This window comes from Apis mellifera, linkage group LG1 (assembly GCF_003254395.2).
Source record: "Apis mellifera strain DH4 linkage group LG1, Amel_HAv3.1, whole genome shotgun sequence".
Classification (NCBI taxonomy): Eukaryota; Metazoa; Arthropoda; class Insecta; order Hymenoptera; family Apidae; genus Apis; species Apis mellifera.
The window spans coordinates 4,404,308-4,429,151 of record NC_037638.1 but is presented as its reverse complement, the minus strand read 5'-3'; the positions used below and the strand labels follow the sequence as shown (position 1 = coordinate 4,429,151).

At 27.6% G+C, this 24,844-nt stretch overlaps 4 protein-coding genes and 1 long non-coding RNA gene across 15 annotated transcripts in view; 2 read left to right on the top strand and 3 right to left on the bottom strand.

Annotated features, from left to right (window-relative positions):
* LOC724535 overlaps positions 1-8,784 on the top strand; it is a 57,265-nt gene extending 48,481 nt beyond the window's left edge. For 6 of the 8 annotated variants that reach the window (XM_026441250.1, XM_026441248.1, XM_026441254.1 and 3 more), the window contains 7 exons: positions 142-456; positions 627-1,003; positions 1,172-1,444; positions 1,994-2,456; positions 2,601-4,555; positions 4,642-4,841; positions 5,069-8,784. In XM_026441250.1, the coding sequence (XP_026297035.1) occupies positions 142-456; positions 627-1,003; positions 1,172-1,444; positions 1,994-2,456; positions 2,601-4,555; positions 4,642-4,841; positions 5,069-5,759 (4,274 nt within the window). In that variant the 3' untranslated portion in view covers positions 5,760-8,784. The remainder of the gene's footprint in view (positions 1-141; positions 457-626; positions 1,004-1,171; positions 1,445-1,993; positions 2,457-2,600; positions 4,556-4,641; positions 4,842-5,068) is intronic. The other 2 variants (XM_026441253.1, XM_026441258.1) reach the window with 2 other exon arrangements.
* Positions 8,785-9,853: 1,069 nt separating this feature from the next.
* LOC113218842 lies at positions 9,854-12,234 on the bottom strand. The gene is made up of 2 exons (XR_003304851.1): positions 10,156-12,234; positions 9,854-10,058 (listed from the first exon to the last, which is right to left on the bottom strand). It is a non-coding gene; the product is annotated as an uncharacterized LOC113218842 (long non-coding RNA).
* A 2,918-nt stretch (positions 12,235-15,152) lies between these two features.
* On the bottom strand, positions 15,153-21,788 carry LOC412319 (rhomboid-related protein 2). 4 transcript variants are annotated; one of them, XM_006561915.3, is made up of 6 exons: positions 17,423-17,634; positions 17,007-17,345; positions 16,691-16,769; positions 16,379-16,567; positions 15,865-16,187; positions 15,153-15,789 (listed from the first exon to the last, which is right to left on the bottom strand). In XM_006561915.3, the coding sequence occupies exons 3-6, from the start codon at positions 16,748-16,750 to the stop codon at positions 15,279-15,281; spliced, it is 1,083 nt and encodes a 360-aa protein (XP_006561978.1). In that variant the 5' UTR covers positions 16,751-16,769; positions 17,007-17,345; positions 17,423-17,634; the 3' UTR covers positions 15,153-15,278. The 4 variants fall into 4 exon arrangements, with proteins under 4 accessions (XP_006561978.1, XP_395780.4, XP_006561979.1 ...); XM_395780.7 differs by lacking the exons at positions 17,007-17,345; positions 17,423-17,634 and adding an exon at positions 21,274-21,788; XM_006561916.3 differs by lacking the exon at positions 17,007-17,345 and having other exon boundaries at positions 17,423-17,635.
* Positions 19,513-22,854, top strand: LOC102653893 (Meckel syndrome type 1 protein). The gene is made up of 4 exons (XM_006561917.3): positions 19,513-19,976; positions 20,266-20,959; positions 21,961-22,316; positions 22,399-22,854. Exons 1-4 carry the CDS (start codon positions 19,900-19,902, stop codon positions 22,799-22,801), a joined length of 1,530 nt encoding a protein of 509 aa, XP_006561980.2. The 5' UTR covers positions 19,513-19,899; the 3' UTR covers positions 22,802-22,854.
* Positions 22,855-23,628: 774 nt separating this feature from the next.
* Positions 23,629-24,804, bottom strand: LOC408621 (ER membrane protein complex subunit 7). The gene is made up of 4 exons (XM_392162.7): positions 24,566-24,804; positions 24,133-24,391; positions 23,969-24,043; positions 23,629-23,848 (listed from the first exon to the last, which is right to left on the bottom strand). Exons 1-4 carry the CDS (start codon positions 24,772-24,774, stop codon positions 23,720-23,722), a joined length of 672 nt encoding a protein of 223 aa, XP_392162.2. The 5' UTR covers positions 24,775-24,804; the 3' UTR covers positions 23,629-23,719.
* Between the last annotated feature and the right edge of the window lie 40 nt (positions 24,805-24,844).

The window sequence follows — 24,844 nt, the reverse complement described above, 5'->3', positions numbered from 1 at the left end:
TTAGTAGAACATTTTTTAATATTCTATTAGAATTCGATATTTCAAAATTTTTTAAAATTTCATAATATTTAAGAAAATCATGATAAATAAGTGTAATAATTTAAATATCGAATGAAATATCTTTTTTTTTTCTTTTTCCAGAAGGTGGAAGACAGATTGGTCCCCACGCCTGCACGGTTTGTCAAAATATCGTGGAAGGAAACACGCAGAGCAGGGCATTGCCGCGAAGTCAAGCGTCCCAGTATGGTCTGCGAGAGGATCAGATCGCACCCGGTGCGCGCGTGTGCAATACCTGTAGGTGTAAGGCAGTTAGAGGACGGTATACAGCGTGTCCATTACCAGGTTGCCCGAATTTGAACAACGCTTCGAAGACAAGAGTAAAAAGATTGCGAGCTTTACCCGCAAAGTGGCTCGATTTACCAGCCGAAATTCGTGATCCAATTATTCAAGAATTTCGTAAGTAATTAATGAATAAATACACGAAAATAAATTAAAAATTACATAAAAATATATAAACAATTTCTAGTGACAAAAATTATGCGTCGAATTATTTTTCTCTATAATTGATCGAAATATCAATCAATTTTCAAAAATATTTATCGATAATATATTTTTCTTTCATCCAGAAATACCAAGTAACGCGACAAAATGTTGTTCGGCCTGCTTCAATCGAATATCTCGTCGGTTGGCGCCACACCTAACAGGAAGTGCCGAGGTGCCCGAAGACTCGGCCGATTCCCTTGCTCGGCAATGGACGGACGAGGAATTGGAACAGCTGAGGAGGGCCCTTCGGGAGCATGGAACCAATTGGGTGAAAGTTGCCGAACAAATACCAGGGAAGACGAATCATCAATGCAAGAATTATTACTTTGCTTATCGGAAAAAGTTAAGCTTAGATCAGGTGGTTGCAGAGTATTATCAATCTCTAGGCGAGGAAAGGAGACCTTGTTTGACAGATGAAGAAGAGAGTGGTAGCAGTACGAGTAGTTGTGATGAATTGGCAGTAAGTTGTTGATTGATGACGATATTGAAACAATTATTGTTATATGTATTAGATTTTTCTTTTAAATTATACTTTGTAAAAATTCAGAATATCTAAGTTTATTTAAATGTAAATGTAAAATTAAAAAATTTAATTAAATGTAAATGTTAAATTGTACATTTTTTTTAGGTCCATGATTCAAGCGATACGGCTAGTGCAGGCAGTCCAGCGAACAATTTGTCCAGTGGTACACCGGGTACACCGGGTGCCACAGCATCCTCGAATCTGCCGATAGCTTTCTCGCGAACGGCAGATCAAAAACTTGGTGAGAAATTAGCGGATATTGCTGTGGTATCATTGGTACCGCCGGTGAGCATAGGTCCGTCTCAACAGTCTTCCACCAGTGGAAGTAGCAATGCTGCTTCAGCTGGTACTAGAGAAGATTATGATAGCTCCGCCACGGTAAGACTAAAGTTTTTATCCGGTTGACAGTTAAGAGGGAGGATATACTAGATTACTGTATTACATAGCTTGTATAGTATTTGTGATAGAAACATTTTAATGCGTTTCTTGCTACATGATTTAAAGGATTAATTTTATTTTAATAAGATGTTTATTATATTTTTATTAAATGCATTCATTTTCTTCTTTTTTTATATATTTTTATATGTAAATTTATAGTGATTAAATTTTTTATAATTGTAAATTTTTTTCATTCCCAAGGATATATGTATAATATAAGAATATTTGATTTAATAATTACTTTACATTATTTTTCCTTCTATATTAAAAATTGCATTAAAGAATTATCAAAAAATTATTTAAAAATTGAGAATTGATTAAATCAAATATATTTAAGAATTTAATTATCTTTTAGTAGCATTTAAACGTATTAAAATGATCCCAATGCATTTTTATGTTTTATTTTTCTTATTTTGTTTTATATTTAAATATAGAAAGAAGTTTGTTACTTGATAGGGCCGTCTGATAGAGGTTCGCTGATTGTTTCAGGAGACGGCGGACGAAGGTCAGGGAGGTACCGATTTAGAAAATAATGGTGTGGTTGTCACGTTGACAACTGCTAATAATCCCACATCATTGCAACAACAGCATCAGCAATCTCATCAACAAGTTGCACAACCTTCGCATTCACCACCATCCACTACTAGCAACAACTCCAATCCCCTCACCGTGAAGGATCTTATGCTTGGTGTTATTGAGATGCAATTGAAACGTAATCCTAACAGTCCAGCTGGTACCAGTGGTCCTTCAGTGTCAATAAATTCTGGAACACCAACGATATCGAGCATATTAAAAACGGATCATAGAAATGATATTACATTTGTGAGAGAATATAAACCGACATCAACAATGGCAAATACTAATATGTCAAGGGACTCGAATTTGGCTACCTTGTCGGTGGTATCAGGTCCTCACCATGGTCATCGTTCTGCTTCTAGTCCTCAGCAAATTGGTAAGTTACATGAAAGAATATCATTTTGTTACAAATGATTTCTAAAAACTATAGTGATTCTTTTTTTTTTTTTTTAAACTTATATTGAATTAATGAACTATGAAATAAATTTGTACAATTGTATATAAAAAATTATTTTATTAGGTCAAATGCAAGCAACAATTACTCCCTGTCCACCCGCACCATCGAACAATCAGTCATCTACATCAGACATACTTCCAAAGGAAGGTTTAGTTGTGATGCAAGTACAACAAGCATTACGGGAAAGTACCGAGGGCACTCTTGATTTAAGCATTAAAAAACCAAGGCAACAGCAAGAATATAATCATTCCCTTCAAACGCTTCATAAACCACCGACGGTCACTCTCTATCGGCCAGAACCTTCGAGTGCTTATTATCATCCTCATGCTCACGCGGAACAAGGTCGTGGCGCCAAAAGTCCATTGGTGTACGCCTCGTCTCCACGACCTCAAGCACCTCTTACACCTAAAATGAATAAAGTCACGGTACCGCCACCACATCCTAAATTGTCGCCTAAATTGAGCGCAATAGTGACAACAAGCCATAAAAGTGGTTCTATCACACACGGAACTCCTGTGTCTAATACACGTTACGAAGGTCTTCTTAGACAGATGACTCCTCCGGGGAATCCTGGCAGTGCAGCTGGAACACCTAATTTGACTAGCGGTGCAGGGGCTGTGAATGCACCCAGTAATCAAGGACCTAAAGAAACGGGATCCATAACTCAAGGAACTCCTGTTCATCCTTATGTGGACAAGCGTGCACCAATGTATGATTATCATAGAACAATCAGGCATTCACCTGTAACGACAGGCAACATTCCTGGACAAGGTCAGACTCAAGCCGGAACAGCAGCAGTAGTAGTGACGCATAGCAATCAATATAATTCTTATTCGGGGCGACCACCTCCTAGCTATACTATGGAGCAGCAGCTATCGTCAAGGCAAATTATTATGAACGACTATATAACCAGTCAACAAATGCACGCGCGAAGTCGAAGTGCTGGCACGTCTGAGGGTAATACTAAGAATGAAGGACCTTCGACGTTATATTATACCAGCACACCCCCACCTCAAACCCATACACAACCTCGTCAAGGTGTGATACAAAGGCACAATCCGCAAAAGCAAATTCATTATCCGCCACCACCACCAGGACTGGAGGCATTTTCCAGTTTGGTGGACGTTGCTGTACAGCAACCAAGTCTTCCGGTTCCTCATCCACATGGACATCCTGCATCTGGGAGTAGCAGTCACGAAGGTCTTGGTAAGACCATGGCAGACAGATTGTTGGCTGACCGTTATGGGGATAAACATCGTTTAACCATGCATCAAGATCATAGAATGGCAGTAGCTCATCATCATCAACGTGATAGAGAAAGGGAACGAGATCTAGTTCATTTGCGCGAGAAGGAAGAGTATAGATTACAGAGAGAGAAGGAGATTCAACAACAGGAACACAGATTGGTTCAGCAAAGAGAAAAAGATGTGCAACATGCTGAACACAGATTGTCGATACAGCAAAGAGAAAAAGATATACAACACACTGATCATCGTCTTACCGTCCATCAACAAAGAGAAAAAGAGATTCATCAGCAGATGGTAGTAGCTGCTCAACGTGAAAAAGAACATCAAGAACACCGTTTGGCTGTACAACAACAAAGAGAGAGAGATCTAGCACATTTGCAACAGCAACAACAACAACAACAACTTCAACAGCATATTCAACATCAACAACAGAGGATGGAGGTTGAAAGAAGGCAACATATGGCTCAATTGTACAGAGATCAGCAGCAACAGCAACTTGATAGGGATAATCGATTAATAAATAGTGGATTTACTCAATCCTCTAGGCTTCAACAACCGCAACAATCCCAGCAACAACAACAACAGCAGCAACAGTCATCTTCTAGACAAAACCAGTCCTCCAATCAACAACAAAATGAGTCAGCGTCTACGTTAACTGCTGCCAGTCTGATAGATGCTATTATAACACACCAAATTAACCAAAGTGTTGAAAATACTGGTGGAAATGCCCAGCCGCAACGACCTGGTGATCGTCTTTTCCAGGTAACTTGTGTTAGTGTTAGCGATCAGATATTGTTTATTAATGTTTTTTTATGTATAAAACGCAGATATGCCTTATACAATAGAAAATTTTTTAGGGATTTCACCGAGAAGCTCCAGTAGAACCTAATGGGATGGCTCACAGTCCTGCTGGCGATGGAAATGGTGGCAACAGTGGAGCTGGAAATGCAGGTGGCAATGGAGGTGGCAATAAACCTATTACTCTTGGAGAACATGTTGATCATATTGTTTCTAAAGATTATGGTCCTCCACATTCCTCATATAGATCGTATAGTGGGTAAGTTTTCAATACAATATAATTTATTATTTTAATTTCATATGTAAAATTTATATAATTATATATATATGTATATTTATATATATTAAAGAAATTGTTCATTATAGGATGGAATATATCTATCTAATATATAAAGTTTTTGTATAACTATTTACATAAAAATCTAATTTTTTTTATATTGAGTAAAATTAATTGAAAATTATACGAAGATTATTTATTTTAATTAGATATCAAATCTCGGAAGATCAGTGGAAGAGACGAAAAACTAGCGAACCCGATTCCGTGAAGACTGGAGATGAACGTCAAATAATTCGAGTTACGCAGCAACAATCGCAGCAACAACAACAGCAGCAGCAGCAGCAACAACAGCAGCAGCAACACCAACATCAACAGTCAGCAGCATCGGTAGGAAAACAATCGTTCCATTCAGTCGAACCTGTTTCACCTCCAGAAGCAGGTACCAATCACTATGGGCGTCGCCTGTACGAAACAACCACTGCCACATCGACTTCCGGAACTCCTTCCAAGCCTCATCTGTCACCTTTGGATTACGTAAAAAATAAGATCGTCGAAGTGATGCGTACATCTGAAGATGATAAAGGGGGTAACACAACCGATAGAAATGGAGGAAACATCACAAGTGCGGAAAAAGATGAGAAAATCGGAGGAAATGTGGAAAGTCCCTCAAGTGGAGAAATGATGGTGGACGAGACGCCGAATAAAACTCCTCAACCACCTGCACCAGCGCCTACTACAACTTTTTATCCGTTCAGTGCGTTAGGCGTTCATACTGGCCCACCTCCTGCGCCACCACCTCCAACTTCTGGATCTGCTTCTGTGACAAAATCTGAACAAATGCAAGCCGAACCAGCACCATTGCTTTCTGCACAGTACGAGCCACTTTCCGATGAGGATTGATAGTCTAATAAGTTAGCAACGTGTGCTAATCCACACGCTGTGGAAACGTTCTTCTTAGGGTATTTATGCAGTTTGTTCATACTGGACGGAAGTCTTATTCAGACTACAACAATGAATATCGAATATTTCACAATTACCAATGTTTTTCGGGCGTTAGCCATTGCGTTCTAACTGGTCGTATCTAATCATAATTTTTCTAATGATAATTGAATCGAAAGAATTTCTTGTTTCGTTCCATTTCGTTCGTTTGCTCACTTTCACTTTTTTCTTTTCCCCCTTTTTTTTTTATCACGAACTTTATCGTATTTCCGAAATGGAAATTATAAATAACAATGGTTTTAAATAGAGTTTATAAATTTATTTTATAAATTTCATAATTCCGTCAATGTATTCTTTTTAGTCGAGGATCGTTTCCGTACTCTCAGTGTACATGTAAATGTGATTATTTTACGGAAGCACTATTATTTTTTTAATGCTCATCCAGCGTACGAGAAACTAAGTAGCAGCGTAATTTTAATTATTAATTGATATTTTTTTACGCATTACTTATCCTTCACGCTAATATGTACGTAAACGTTGTGTATAATTATCAGCTAGATTAAATATAATTGTTTCCATTTTCACGCCACTTATTTTTGTTTTTTAAGAAAATACTTTTTTTTTTAGATATCGTTAATTTCTAACATGGATTTATAAACCATGAGGATCTTTTAATTTTAAAACGACACAGAACAATCTACGCATATGTTATAATAAAATTATTAAATCTATTGAGGTACATATATTGGATCGTGATATTTAATATTTTTTTAATGAACCTGAAAAATATATATATATATATATATATGAAATATTTCTAATGCATTCTGCAAAAACTTGTGAAAATGTTATATTATCATTCTAAACAATTTTTATGTTTATATATAGAAAGAAATTGTGCATCGTACAAAAGTTCTCGATCCTTTCTAAGGTTAGAAACAAACATTATTATTGAAAAATTCGACCTGTGGAACGTCCAGGCTAGCCCAAGTTTACAATGGAGACGCTTTTTTGTATATAAATGAATGATATATAATCGTTAAAAAAAATGATACAACGCTAAAAAGGCATACGTGTTTTTATTTGGAATGAGTCTGTGATGTGTCTGGAATTATAAAAAAATAGCTTCAACTGTTGTACCAGTGCGAAAGGCATATTAGCCTCAAATTTGACAAGGAGTCAATATGATTGACGTAAGAGACATATGAAATGCATTCTCGCACATTATTGACAGTGTGTACTGTCTTAAAGAGATCACTTTAAATATTCTCTCCTTGGTGAAGTGGGTTTTAAACAAAACAACAAAAAAAAAAAAAGTATAATTCTAAGTGTTGTACATAGTACACAATATTAATTTTTAAGTTGAACAAGTAGGTATATGATGGCTAGTTTAATCGTATGCTATATTGTAAGAATCTAGACTTAGTATAAGTGACGTAGCTAGCATTTAGGAATTAGACGCCATGAACTGACTAGGGAAAAAAAAAATTTCCCGAACTATGTTCTCTTATTAATAAAAAAAAAAAAAAAAAAAGAGATAAAAGAAAACGTATACAGGCGATTTTGATTGATGGAGAAAATTATCATCCGTCATAAGCGAATGGATGTGAATTTTATTTTATTTGATTGAAATTATAGAATCTGAATGTACGCTCTGACTATCAAACAAACAAAAATACATTATGCAATTATACATATTACAAAACAAATTACATTTTTCACTTATTCACACATATATACACATGCATACATCGGTGAATACACATGTACACACATGAAAAATTTTTATATAGCCTAATTTTATATTTGTATGCAAATGTAAGTTCAACCATGCGATCTGCTCCTTCATTTAGTCACGCGACACTCAAAACGAGCCTTAGTCCCTTTGACATAAGAAAATTATTGCTTTTTATTGCAACATTTGCTGCACCGTAAATCGCTTCTACCAAACGTGTTACGACGATATACATATACATGCATGTATGAATGTATGTATGATGTATGCATGTACGATGGATGTATGTATGTGTGCATGTATGTATGTATATGCTTAATATATACATATATAATTTAATATATATGTGTATTTTCTTGTACTTTATTTCAGTATGCACTTTTGTGTTTTGAGCTTACGAAAGCTCTTGAGAAGTAAAATACATTCGGTCAGATAATGCGAGTGCCTCTACATTTGCGCAGCCTATTGTTATGAAATGAATATACATAATTTTGTTATCTTTATATTATGGGTCGCGGTAATATCATTTTCGTTTCGTTTTACGTATTCCATTTCGTTTCCGCGAGGATCATATCGGAGGAGTGTCCGATATATATGTACAAACTGCACATACGTGAAACGTGTTCGATAGAGAATGTTTAAGTCGTAATGTTGGTAAAGTAGAATTCGTTTACATTTGTGTAAATACATATATGAATATACACACATATATATATATATATATGTATGTGTGTATGTATGTATGTATGCTGATTGTATCGGACAAAATCCAAGAAAAAAAAAAAAATAAATAAATGTCTCGAAACCGATATTATAAAAAAAAAAAAAAAAAAAGATCTTACAAAATCTCTTTGATATCAATCACGAGTTGATAAAATAATATGAAATTTTGAAATTTGAAGAAGTTCTGTGTGTTGATATTTTTTTGAACATTTTTTTTTAGCGATTTCATTTTTCTCGAAAGCAAAAAAAATGAAAGGAAAAGTTTTTCCTACAAGACGTTCATATTGACTTATTAGCACAGGAAATACTCCGTAGTTTATAATATAAAACAGTGGTATACATAATATATCGGGACACTTCAGGATTGCGAATTCGTCGTTTACCTCTCGCGAGTTACACGTTACCGTCGTTTGTTTTTAGAGAGAAAGGGAGAGAGAGAGAGAGAAGGAGAGAGAAAGAAATAACGGATGAATGCAAATAAATCGTTTGATAAAACTGTGTCTGTAAATAAACAAACTATTAACCTTCGCTTCGCCAGTCTCATGTTAAGGTTCTCAATATCTTTTCTTCAACTTCTTTGACTTCGAAAAAAGAAAAGAACTTCTGTGTTCTATATCGCGATTTTTACATATTTTTAAACGACAAAAAAAGAAAAAAAAAGAAAAAAAAAAAGAATCTTTAAAGATCTCAAAAAACACGTAATCATCTATTACACCAAACAACACTGTCCTTTCTCTGTATTGTTATGATTATAGTAGGGATTGTGTCGATCGAGCAATTATATTACGTTACCTGTAAAAGAAAAATTATGATCGCCATCATTATTATTTTGCAATACTCGGCATTATCATCATTTCGCTGAACACAATGACTGATATTATTTCGATCATGAAATCATGAATATTAAACGAAAGAGATATATATATATATATAAAAAGAAAGAGATAAAATCTGACGCAAATTCTTTTCTAACGCTTGATAGTAATCTATAATATATCGTTTCTGTGCAACGTAAATAATGATATTTCAAGTGATGTGTGTTATAAATGTATCGATCGGAAGACATTTTCCCACTATTATTTTGATAATAATCTGTCTTCATGCGAAAAGCAGTCGTGAAAAAAATTAATCACATGGTTTGTGGATGGAATTATACGTATATATATGTATATATAAATATGCGTACACTATAGATTCAGTTTCTCAAAAAAAAAAACAAAAAAAAACAAAAAAAAACAAAAAACCAAAAAAAAAAAAAAAACAATATGGAAATTTTTCAGCCTCGCATAAGATATACAGAGCATTTATTTTAGCCGATTATAAAGGTAATTCACAATCGACACAAATCGTATGATTTACAAAATTTTTATTATTACACTTGATGAAAAGGAAAAAAAAAAGGAAACAAGAAACATTTTTTTTTTTAGATAATACAAAATCGAAGTCCTGAAGAATACCGTGTTTAAATGCTTCCACTAAAATAACGAGAAGAGAAAAATAAGTTACATTATGGGAAATTAAGCTTAAAAAACGAATATAACTGTGAACAGCGATTTTTAAATTGCGATCAATAACGCAATCCGATTTGTACTTTTTTGGAAGAGTGCCCCCTTGGCGTTTCTCTGCTTTCTTTTTTGCAGCAATTGAAGCGATTGAATGTATTCACTCTTTTTTTCTTTTCCATCTATCGTTTTTTATTATTAAATTCCATTTACACAACATGGTTCGATCTCTCCAATTGTGATAAGAAGAAACTTCCTTCCGATGTAAAATCATTTACATGTTTGCGTTGCATCAAATCTCTATAAACTCAAACACAAAATATTATATTATATAAATGTAATATCGAAAAAAAAACTCTGTTGAACTCTCTTTTCGCGCTTCAATCTTTGTACATACGTTGGATGCAATATCGCAATCACATGTAAAAAATTTATTTTTTTTCCAAGATTTTCAACGTTCGCTCTGAAGTGACACTGTTGTATGCGGTGGAAAAATGGTGGAATTGCCGTACGTGCCGTACGTTTTAGAGAGAGAGAGAGAGAGAGAGAGAGAAGAAGAAGAAATAGAAAGAGAATAGAAAGCGGAGTGCGACAATGGCAGCCCTCTTTTTAAGTACTTTTTAAGCAACGTAAAAAAAACGTCGAATGAAAATAAAAATATATATATATATATACATACACGAACACACAGACACGATAAAAAAAAAAGAAAAAAAAAAAACAAAAATAAAAAGGAAAAAAAAAAAAGAAACGAATATTATCGTTGATATGACAGGCAAATCACACTATTCTAGACTATTCTATAGACTAGAAACGACGTAAGGTATATAAGGTATAAGACGTGTGTATGTAAGTACCTACTCATTTGTAACCTGGAAGAAGATCGATAATTATCGATCGATCTCTTTCAAGTAAAAAGTCTGTACATAGATAAAGAGAAGAGAAAAAAGAAAAAAAAAAAAGGAACGAAATAAAACACGCCGAGGTACTCAGCTCCCTCCTAAAAATATTGTACTATAATAATAATAATAAATAATAATAAATAATAATAATAATAACAATAAGAGTAATAATAATAATTATAATAATTATAACAATAATAATATTAATAATAATATTGATAATATTAATAATAATAATAATAATAAATAATAAATAGTAATAACAATGATGATGATGACGATGATAATGCTTACAATGCGGTCGTGCAAAACGCGAGAAGCTAAGGAGACAAAAAGTTAAACGAAACGAGATTTCAAAGAAAAAAAAAGGAAGAAAAAGAAAAAAAGAGGAAGGAGAAGTGAAATAATGATTATTAAATAAATAAATGAATAAATAAATAAAAAAAAAAGGCTAAGAAGCGATATTACCTATGAAAAAAACCCGCTATTAATGCGATTAATTCAAATAAATTAACTACAAATTAATAGCGAGCGAGAACATACCACGCCTACAGTAAACTACAGGTGTAGCATAACACACGATAATATTATTATCAAAACAGTTCAATGTAAAAAAATTGTTATTTTTGTTGAAATAAAAATCACCTCCGTTATAATAACGAGCACACCCCTTTTGACTCTTGTCTCTGAACGTGTTATTATAAACGTGTTATTTTTTATTACATATATATATATATATATATATATATATATATATATATATGGCCAAAAGCATGTGGATATACAGAGCGTACATGAACGTGCTATTCTTTTTAATACTTCAGTGCCGTAATACGATAAAATTCAAAGTTCCTGGTAGATTAAAATAAAACTGAAGTTAAAAGAAAAATTATATCGAAATATTCAATTAGATGAAAATTTGTGCATACCACAAATTTATTTGTATACATCTCTTCCTTCGCTTCATTTTATCTTAATTGAAAATTATAAAGTGAAGTTACTTCCTGGGTCATCGTATATATAACTTATTAAGGATTAATGAATTTTGAAGTATATATATATATATAAATATATTAATTTTAATATTTAATACGTGTTCTTTTGAAATAGATAAAAATACATACGATGGTTTAATTGTACAGTTAATCGTTTAAAAATAAGACTTAACGATATGTCGTTTTTTCTTTAATGATAAAATATTTGACTGAAAGAAATACATATATACTTATACAGAGAGAAAGATGTGTCACGATTACAAATGATCGTCGTACCTGTCCAAAAGTAATGGTACTTATTATTAAGATAGGAATTTGTTTAACGAACGAATAAAAACTTAATAATTAACTTAATGAATTATCTGTATTTTAACGTCGAAAATAGCATCTATTTAAAGCGACGATTTATTTATAATTTATTCTATTCTATTTTATATAGAAAAGGCGCGATATACAAAATACACGACGAGTAATACGAACAATAATATTTTCTTTCTCATCGTAATCAACGCTTTGTTTTATTGGGTTGGCAACTAAGTAATTGCGGATTCTTTTTAGAAAATCAAAGACAATTTTTTCATGGAACTAAATAACTTTATTCTGTAATGTGTTGTCCATTTTGATCAATGACCTTTTGCCATCTTTCAGGCAGCATCATAATCCCACGTTCATAAAACTTCTGGTTTTTATTAGCAAAAAACTGAATCAGGTACGAAGCCATCTATGAGTGAAATCCGCAATTACTTAGTTGCCAACCCAATATTTAGGTTGAGTATACGCGTGTATTCGATGTCGCTCATAATTATTTTTATAATAAGAGATTTATACATCCTGATTTTCATTCTGCAAGCATTATTTGACGATTTAATAATTTTAATTGAAAACAATAAATAATGATGATGATGATAAATGAAAGTTAATTTAAGGTTATTCAGACAAAAAATATAACATATTAATTCTTTCGAGTTATATTATTTAATTTATTATATAAAAACGTTAATTTTAATTTTTGTAGATACCAGAATAAAAATTTTTTAAATATCAATTTAATTATTATCAATAATTTTTTTTCTTAAATTAAAAAGAGAAATAATTGCGGAATTTTGTATTTGCTAAATATCAAGAAAAAATATATTTTTTTTAGTAAAATGGTTCCATTTAATAAAATTATCTAATCGATTATGAGCGATACATCATGCCAATATTTATTAATTATTTGTGATTATAAAAAAAAAAATACGCATTTTTTATTCAACATTTGATATTTATTACAAAACTTACATACACAAAATAATAAGATAATAAGAAGCACTTATACGCGAAAAATCATAAAAATATAATTAATAAATAAAGTTAAGGTTCCTTGATAAACTTTTTTTTATTATTCGTTAAAATAATATTTTTATTCTCGATTTATTAGATTCTTTTCTTAAAATTAATTTATTACAATATTATATATGTTTAATATTATGAAAAACTATTTATTGATTTCAATTTTGAAAATTTCAGAATCTCTTCATTATATAAAGGAACCAATAATAAAAGATAACATTTTTTTTTTTTATAATTTTGATAAAATATCTTAAATCTTTAAAAAAAATAATAAGGCTAATATTTTAACATTTTACTTTAATATTTTATAAAATTATTCTATTAGCTTTTTATATTAAATATTTCAATGATAATTGAAAAATATATATTTAAATTTATTTTTTTATGTGCGTGATGAATCATCTTGAATAATTTCAACCGTAATTATATAACGCGTAAGTATTCTTCTAAAAAGAAAAATCAAAATGAAAGAAAGAGCAATAACTTTTTACAAAACTTATTTTTTTTTTTTATTTTTATTATATATAATCTAACGATTCGTTATTTAAGAATAATTTAATTTTAAATATTGTTTCATATGAAAATACAAAAATAAAGAATTTACATTATATTCATTATATAATTTCGTTGCAGTTTGTGCGTATTTAAGGAATTTAATTATTAAATATATAATATAAAAACAAAACAAATACAAAATAAAGAAAAAAATAAATTGAATTCGATGAAAATAAGGACTGAAGAATATTTGTAATTTTTTTGTGTGTATTAATCATAGTAATTAATGATATTAATAGTGATAAAATATAATAGATATATGTGCATGACACAAATCTAGATAATTATTAAAAATACTAGAAGTTTGTTGTTCTTAAAATAACAATTAATGATAATACAGTTTTTCTATTGTTTCAAATGATATACCTCATGGCTCTCTCTCTCTCTCTCTCTCTCTCTCTCTCTCTCTCTCTCTCTCTCTCTCTCTCTCTCTGTCACGAATATGCTAAAATGTATTCTGAAAATTTTAATTTATTACCAAGAAAAAAAAAAAAAGAAATTTTAAATAATTACTATTCAAAAAAATTCTGTAATTCTTTATATCTTGTACTTTAAATTATAATTCTTTTTTTTTGTACAAGAATTATACTTAATATTTTATTATAAATGTGGTCAAAATTACATCTTAAACTATTTTATTTCGTTTTTAAAATTGATACAGTGCGTTTTTAAATAAATTTTAAAAATATAAAACAATAAATTCTATATTTAATTGAAATTTAGAACTGATTTTATAATTGAACGGTACTTTTAATGTTTCATTTTCTATTAATTATATTTTTCCGAACTTCTATTCTAAAAACATATATATATATATATATTGAAATAAATAGTTTCATTTTATTAGCAAACTAAAATATTTATAGATTTCACAATTAAAATATCAAGTTTTGTGAGAATCTTTATACATTTGTAAATGTAGTCAAATTAGTTGTATTAATAGTTTGCAAATCAGGTACATGAATAGTAAATTATAAATACATGATAATGAAGTGCAGTAACTTATTAAACAAAAGTTATTTTCGAAGATAAATCTTCGATAATAGTATTTTTATATCAATAATACTTTATATATATTATAATGTTAATGATAAAACATGTTTTTTCAAAAATAAGTGTTATGAGTAATAAAATCTTATTCTAATGTATATTTAAATATTGAGAACATTGCACTGTAAAATATCATATTGCAATATTATTGTTTTATATTTATTGTAAATTCATAGTAATATTTGTATTTATAAGATGCAATAAAAAATTGTATGTTTAAATTAATATAATTTGAATATGTTTATATTAGTAAAAAAAAAGACTAAACATTTGAATTATTAATATTACTATTCGAATTATTATTGTTCTCGTTTATACTTGATATGTATGATTTTTGAATGATTATTAAATTTTTTATGTAATTTATTATTATAAAAATATTTGTTCTTATATATATTTTTTTTTCATAGAAAATTAAATTAGAAAAATATTATTTTTCTTTATTAGTACAAAATATTATCAAATGTAAAATTATTTATTATTGTCATTAATTTACTTCCTGTGCAATATATAGAGATTTTCTATATCACAGTATGCAATATATTAATATTTATTTCAAATGCTTAAACTAGCACCTTGTTTATTTATCTACTTTTATAGAAAAGTTTTTGCTCTCTGTTTACATAGTGGCAAGATTTCAATTTGTTACATTAGAAAATGTTTAGCAAAAAATAAATATATGAAAACTAATTATAATAAGATGTATAGAAAATATTCCATAAAATAGCAGCTGTCATAAGTACAGTATACGTAATAATACTGGCCCACCACACAACTTTTTCCCATGTTTTAACTTCAAGATTACGAAGTACGTTTATACCTACAAGTAAGCCCGCAATGGCACCAGCAAAATGAGCAACATATCCAACTTGGTCATTGGTTTCTAATACATAACGATTATATATTGCTTGACTGACATCAACAATCGTTACGACAAGGAATACTAATAATTGTAAAACAGCAAATTCCATTTGCGACCAGTTCATTAAAATGGTTGCTACGTGAGCAGTAATTAATGCATATACACCACCTGATGCTCCTGCTAAATATACTGTAGGATCTGATACAGAAGTACCAAGAGATCCTGCTAAAACGCCCGCTACATATATAATTAATACTCTCCACCATTTATGAACCATTTCCAATGGAATACCTAACATTATTTGCACAAGTAAGTTTACCACTAGATGAAATACCCTGTTTAAAAAAAAAATCTTTAATTACTTAATCATATAAAAATAGTTACATTTAATGATGATAAAGAATACACACCCCACATGTACAAACATATATGTTAAATATCTCCATGCTTCATATCTTTTGTGTGGATTATAAATAAATAATGTAGCTGCTGGTCCTTCAACAGAAGGTGATTTATATACAATTACATCATATAAAAATAAAATAATTTCTAATATGGAAATAATTATCATTGCTAATGCTGGAGGTTTACAACTATACTCTTCTTCATATTGTCCATCAGTGATATCACTAGATCGTGCTATTTGAAAAGTAGTTGGTCTTTGTGGAACCATAGATTGTACATATCTTTGCACTAAGTGACCAAAAACACCTTGCATATCTTTTCTATGTATCTACAAAAAAAAAAAATAAATTATCATAAATATTTTGAAAATAATATTAATATAATAACTAATTTTTTAATTACATAAATGAAAATATGAATAAATAATAATATATAAATAAATAATATATTACATTAAAAATATAATTGTAAATTCTAAAGAATATAATAAATTTAATATAACAATAAAAGCAAAAATACCATAGCTATAAATTCTGGAAAATCTAAATATCCTGAATCATCTAGATCTGCCTTACGCATAATCATATGAACAACCCTGGTTGGAATATCATTGGAATAAGAAGAACTACGTATCATAGCTCTTAATTCCTGATATGTGATTCTTCCATCCCCATCTAAATCATACTTTTCAAATATAGCTTTCCAATGCTGAAAATATCAAAGTTATTACAATATATAGAAAACCAAATTTTTTTATTAGATTTATTATATATAATATTTATAAAGGTTATGACAAATTATATAATAAAAATTATAAATATAATTTCTTACAGAATTATTATATTGCAATGGTATTGTTATAGCAGATTCTCCTTCTTGATTACTTCCCATTCTAATTAATTTGAAACCTCTGTAATATATAAAATGAAACAATTTAAATATGATAAAACTATTAATATTTAATATTATGTATAAATTTTTATTTTAATTAATGTTTCTACATATTATTATAATTATTTCAATTAAAAAAACTAAATAAAGTAATAAACAATTAAATAATGCGAATTAATTTATTTATGTTAAAAAAATACAACAAAAGTACACATTAAATTTCACATATATACACAAAGAATTAAATATATTGTACCTGTATTAGATTAATCACTAAATTGCACGATAAATATATAAACTGTAAACGATACAAGTAACATTTACTTAATACACGTGCAACACACAATCTATGAAATTGTTTCTTCGTTTAATCATTATGGGTAGATTCGTAATTAATTTTTCTTTAGCATTATTCATACAAATGATACACATTTATTTTATCTTATCAGATCGATTATCCGGAAAATTGACACAGAAACCTTGCGTAGTGAACGATTGACAGATATACAGTTGAACATGTATTTTATATCCGCGTGATTTATAATTGTATATTGGCATGTTTCATTTATTTGAAAAATACCAATGACCTTAATACCTGTACACGAGATCAAATAAATTTTAATCAACAATGCAAGATAAATTAAATTATCTTCAAATAAAATTGCCCATTACTCTGATCAGTTATAGTATGAAGCCAGATCCGTATTATCAGCTACAAATTACAACAGGACACGTTCGAAAAGACTTTATAGCTGAAGGTAGTTAGCGTCGCAACAGGTGAACTCGAACGACCAAGTACATTGCACGAATAGAAAGTGCCGCAAGATATAGTATGGTAGAATATAATAATTATTTTGTTATCAATTATTAACATTTTTCAGTTTTATTTTTACCTATTATTATCATGTTTTATATTTATCTATGTTATATGTATCTATGTTTAATATAAAAAATGTTACACTTGGTAATAAAATAATTATCTTTGCTTGATTAAAATATATATAATTTATACGTTACAATTTAATATATGTATATATATTATGTATACATATTATACATATGTATACAAATGAATAAGATTAACGAACATAAATAGAAATATTTATTTTTAAAATATAATAGTAAAAAGTTGCAATTCACGTGCACCGGCATATTAACGAATATATGTACATTTAACAATTTTACATTTGTGATGATTCATTCAATATTCATAGTGAATCATAATATCTGTATATGTGTAAAACTTTAGATAGTTAAGATATTTCGTTTTGCTTTCAACAATAAAATATCAATGAAGTTCAATGCAATATTTGATATTGATAAGTATTTAAAATATAATTAATAAAATATAATTCGGCGTATTTATGAGAAAATCGTCAGAATATTTATAAAATATTATAATACTTATAAAATTTTGTATAAAATATATTAATTTAATAATTCTTATAAAGTAATCAAAAATTTTATTTTTTATCAAAAATTACAGGAAAGATTTAATTATTCCATAAAATTATATATTATCTACATTATTCATATTATTAAAAATTATAAAAATTATTTACATAATATACAAAAATATATATTATAATATATATTATTTGAATAATAAAATTAAGATTTTTTTTTAATCAATAAACAACAAAAAAAAGACAATAAAATTAATCAAATATCGAAGCTTTATATCCTATTTATATTCTTGGATTCTTTTAAGAATCTTTAAAGAAATTTTGAAGAACAAATACAAATAAGAACAATAAATATTGAGAGAATAGAAATAGAATCAAAATTCAAAAATCAGCGCCATCTTTAGAGTGCCGCAAATGAAATAGGTAAAGAAAGGATAGAAAATAATAAAAAAAAAAAGATAGAGATAGAATTGATTTTCAGCGTCATCTTTTGTACAACAAAAACATTTCTCTAGGATTATTTTTCCTCAATACTCAAGAGATAGCGTTGATTTTCAATTCTTACTCTATCTTACCTTATACTTTTAAAAAAGTTTTTTTAATATCATAGAGATGGCGCTGGTAATCAATTCTTATTTTATCTTTTTATATAACACATAAATATGTTTCATATATTATACAATGTATGTTTTGATGACATCATTCAGCGATAATAATGAGATTCAAATAAATAAAAATTTGTTTCAATAATAAAAAAGATCGATGCTACAGAAAAATTATTTATTGAATCATTTTTTTTTTGTATATTATGTTTTTCTTATAAAATTCTTAAAACATATATAAACATAATTCTTATACATTTTTAAAACATATAGTTAACTACCTAAATATTATTATCGAATACGAGAAAACAGAAATTTAATATTATTGTTTTGTAATATTATTTTAATGAAAGATTATAGACAAAATGTCAATTCACAAATTATTTTTATATAATTTGAAATTTAAAATGTATATACAAGAATATAAAATCATACGTTGTAAATATTATTTCAGGAAATTTAAAAATTTAAAAAAAAATATAATTTTATTTTTGAAAACATGGAGTTTACAAAATATTAATTTTTATTATGAAAATAATTTATGATATAATATCATATTAATAATATTAATATCGTATAATAATTAATATTAATATTAATAATATTAATAAATAACATTAATAATATCGTATTAATAATTAATTCGAAATAGACATTTCGATTCTAAAATAAATTATAATGTAAAAATTAAATAAAACGAAAAATATATCATAATATACATAATTGTAAAAATAAAAGTTCATTATTTTTTTTAATACAAGAAAAATATTTTATACGGATATTTATATGTACCTATATTTGCGAATGATGCCTATGAAATATTGTTTTTATTACGTTATTATACCGTTTTAAAAAGCTGACTCAACAGGATATAAGAATCTTATAACTATATTTTAATTGTATGTAAAAGTAAATTGTTACAATCATACATAAAAATATAAAAACGAATATAAAATGTAGATAGCTTAGTGTGTGTGTGTGTATGCTCATATCTGTTACTAGGCAACAGAAAAATCGATAAATACATTCGTGCAACGATTGTCGATAGTTTTCTTCAGTTAGTCTTTTTAACCGATACTCAAATGTACTTTCTTTCGAATCAACACTATTCAAATAATCGATATATTCGATATTAAAAGAAATGGCAAATAAAATACGAAAGCAAAAAATAGCTGCCACTTACAAAGTTAAAGAACCTATAAGCAACTTTAAAATAAGGTAACATTTCAAAATTTCTAATAATAAATTTAATGAATAACGAATAAAAAAAAATTTGATAAATTTCAAAAATTACAATTTCTAATATTATTGCTTTTTCTGTTTATTCTTATGTACTGCTGAACTGTATAATTAAGTTCGATTGTTGAAATGATCATTATAATGTGAAATAACGCAACTGTTTTGCCGCCGAAAACAGATATGACGATAGAATTAGATCTCGGCCATCTGGCAGAAATTGTTTCTACCTTGTAAATTGTATTTATCTTCTGCATGTTTATTGTTTCAGAGTCAAAATCGTACAGCAAAGGCCTTTGCTTGCAGAACTCTTAGAAAATGAAGGAGATACCAGAGACTCAAATTTTCTTGAAGAAGAAGATCGTATTTTTAACTGGCAAGAAAAAGTATTTAGTCCGTTCGAAGTGAGTTTTTATAAGAACGAGACAAATTGTCTAACTGAATCTCAAAAAGCATATTATCAAGAAATCAAAGAAAAAAACATCGAAGGTTCTCGACTTTATACCTATACGCAAAATGATTCTTATTATTTAAATGATGACTTATTAACGAAACCTTATAAGACAAAGCTAGCGATCAGAAATCAAACTGCATTACCGGTTTTGCAAAACCGCAAACCCTTTTCTGAAAGATACAATAAAATGGTTATAGATAATGTACCTGATGAAACTAGGATTCGAACGAATCACTACCTTTATATGGATAGTTCTACAATGTATGTCATGGTTGACTTATCTCAACAAGATAAAATCTTAACAAGTTCTGATGAGGATACGGAAATAGTGTTATTTGTTATTACGTACGATCGATTGCACAAAATTTTAACAGTAAATCCTGATTTTACGGACGATTATTATTACGTTATCATGAATTCCAGTGGAATTCAATTTAATTATTGGCTCGAACATGTTTCTGAGAAACAGTCATCGCTGGAATTACAACAACAACAAAGCGAAATGCAACGAGTAAGCATGTATATTATAAAATGCATGTTTAAGTTCTTGTTATAAACTGATTTAAAGATATTTCCATTTCTTATTTTTTTACATTATATATTTAAATACATTTTCATTTTTTTAATATATTTCAAATAAAAAATATAAATATTACCATATTTTTAATTTTTTTTTTTTAACATTTTTTTGCACATTAAATAGTTACAATTAAATTATATATTACAATTTAAAATTTAATCAACTAATTTTTTAAAATTACTTTTATGAGAAATTATTTACATATTACGCAATCTCAATCAAAATATAACGAAATATATACATACCCAACATAGGAGATTTCAGAAATTTGTCTCATCATTCTTTGTGGATAAAACATAATTCTTAAATTTAATTCTTAATTAAATTTTTAAAAAAGTTGTCACTATTATTAATAATTTTTCATAATTAAACATGTGTTTCACGAAACTGATTTTAATTGTTTTATTTTGCACTTGGTTAGAACACATTCATAGGATGTGATTATTTTCATATTTAATTGTATATTTTCGACCATGTTATTATAGTGTAATCAAGATTTATCAGTTATTTAAAATACATCTAATATATGAGAATGATGAAGTACATTAAACCGGTGTAGCTGAAATCCGACTGAATCCTATGGCACTGCTTGAACACGTTTACACTTATCTGTCTGCCTACATATATACACAAACTCACTTATATATCTTTCTGTTTATACATATATGATGGAGCAATACTGTCATTTAAACGGAAAAGTAACTTTCATACAATTTCGTAGTATTGCGATTGTATAATCTACTTTCTATATTTTTATGTTATTGTATTAATATACAAAATTTTTTTTTTATTGATAAAATTAAATAAAAATATATTTGATGCTAAAAAATATTATAATTGAAATTCTTACTTATTTAGTTTATTCTTTATAACATGTCTATGACTATAAATGTAAAATTATTAAATATTATTTTAATTTTTATATTTTATAGGAAATTAAAGAACAACTGATGCACAAAGAAGCAGAAATATTTCGAAGCATGCAATTAGTATTACCAAATGTATATAAATATTTTATAAAATTAGATATTTTATCAGCTCATGATTTCTTTTTTGATGGGCTTTGTATTTCTTATCATGTTTATTTGCCAGAACATTGGAGTACAAGTCAAAGTGATAGTTTATTTGGAAGAACTCAAAGATGTAATTTAAAGAATAATTCAGCATATTTTAGTTATGCCTCACAAATATCATTAGAATTTCAATCACCCACTGAGCTTGATACGAATAATCTATCATCTTGGCCTCAATTCTTATTATCAGTTACATCACTTGATAGTTGGTTTAGGTAAATCAATTAAATATTTTTATATTTTAAATAAAAATAGTAAAAAAAATTTAAGTTTAATTAAAATAATTAAAAATTTCAGATATCGTACAGAAGGTTATGCAGCTATACCTTTGCCTGTATTGCCTGGTTTATATAAATTCAATATTCCTACTTGGCGACCATCAGGAAGTATTATTAATTCTTTTAGAAGATTTTTCACAGGTGGTACTTATGAACTAGAAGATATAACTTTCTGCAGTATTCCCAAAGGACATGAAGATAAAATATTAAATAAATCACAATTAAATGTTACATCAAGTGGCTATATAAAATTAAAAATGAATATCATTCATCAAACTCATAATTCAATTAAAAATAATGATCAATTAGGTTATTTTCAAAAACTGAGTACAGATAAACTTATGTCTAATATAGACAATATTTTTGAACAGTTTAAAGCAGCCAGAGAACGTATGTTACAAATTCGAAATTTAAATACTTAATTATTTAAACTTAAATAATTAATGACTATACAAAAAATTACATTTAAATAAAAAAAATAATCTGTGATATATTGTAAGTAATAATAATAAATTTCAATTTATTGAAATAATAATTTATAAAATAATAATTAAAATATTTTAATAAAATTCTTTAATACTATCTTTATTTTTTTTATTTATTTGCTACTATTTTTTTAATACTTTTATTTTTTTAATAATAAATTAAATTTATTTTTGAAATTGAAATCTACACATCAATATAAACAATAATATAAGTTAATTAAATTATACATTATTAAATATTTTTTAATTAATAATCTGTTCATTCAAGATTACCTTATTTAAGTTATTCTATTAAATATATGGATTTTAGATAAATATCAAGTTTTTAATTTCTTAATATAAAATAATAATATAAATGCAATTTTGAATATTTATTTGTTAAACTATAAATATATTTTGTCAAATATTAATTGATATAATGTTTTTTTAACTATGTTACATTCATTATATTTAATATTTAAATTATTTCTTTCTAGATACTTTTAATATTATATAAAGAAAAAATAAAATAATTATAAATAAACACATCCAAAATAATTCGTGAACAATATTCGTGAAATTATAGATTAATATTTTATAAGAAACAAAAAGTTTCTATTATTAATATTCCTGAAAATACATTTTATTTTTTTATTTTCTTAAAATTTATTATTTTTTAATAGCCATCTAAAAACATTCTAATAAAAAAATTATATAACATGATATTAGTATATTTAATTATGCACTAAAATAACATTTTAGAATTCACTGTTATTTTTCAAATGTGGAAAGAAAAATTCGATATCTTTTTTCTAAAATATGATTAACTAAAAGACTAGAGTAAAAGTGCAAACATACATCCTATAGGCTTTTCAATCATTGTCTTTTTTTTGCTGCTTTTACTGCTTTTGATTTTTGTTTTTCTCCACCAGATAAAAATGATGTTATTACCTCAGACATTTCTGGCATATTATAATTAGTGAAATTATTTAATTGTTCCATTTCCTAAGAAAAATAAAAATAATATTAAAATATAAATTCAACATATATTATATTTACATATATTTTTATTATATATTTTTCATTATTATATAATAAATTTATGTAATTGAAATATTTACTAACCTTTCTGGTTTCAGGATCATTCATAATTTTTGGTATAATCATAATTAACAATAATGGTAATATCATCATTAAAACCTACAAAAAATAAAAAAAAAAATAAATGTTTTCATTCTCATTCCTCTTTACAAATCTATAAAATAATAATAATTAAAATAATAATATACCATTGGATTAAATAAAAAGTCTGTTACTCTCCATTGTTCTCTAACTTGAAAATATCGAAATGGTGTTAAAGGTCTCATTTTTAATGGATAAGGAACTTGTATTACTTGTGATGTCTGAATCAAATTAACTTTTCTTGCCCTAAACTTTCCTTTCGAGTTAATTTCTACTCTTATAGGTTCATAAACACAGTTTGGGTTTACAACCTCGATTACATATGATCCTGATGGTACATTAGAAATGACAAATGTTCCATCTTCTCTATAAATGTTAAATGCAAAGTAAAAAATATTAATATTTTTCATATTCCTAACCTATATGAAATTTTAAAAAACAATTATTTTATATTATTTGTCTTTGATTAACTGATTACTTTTTTATGTACAAATAATACTTTTAATCTTTAACAATTGAAAATATTTAACGCATATTTACCTTAAGAAACCATAGTGTTCTCCACCATTAGCCATGACATGGGTCATTAATTGCCAGCCACTTGGAGCTCCATTTTCCCATGGAAAAACTTTTCCTTCGATAACATATAAATCTGTCGATGCGTCTTCATCATTTTCGGCAATTACATATTTATTGGAGATGTTGACAATAATAAAAAGAAGAAAAATAAAACTTTTATACATAATCATATTGAATGAGTATCCACATACAAGAAGTTTAATGTTAAATGCTAAATATTGTCAGTATAGTAAACTATAG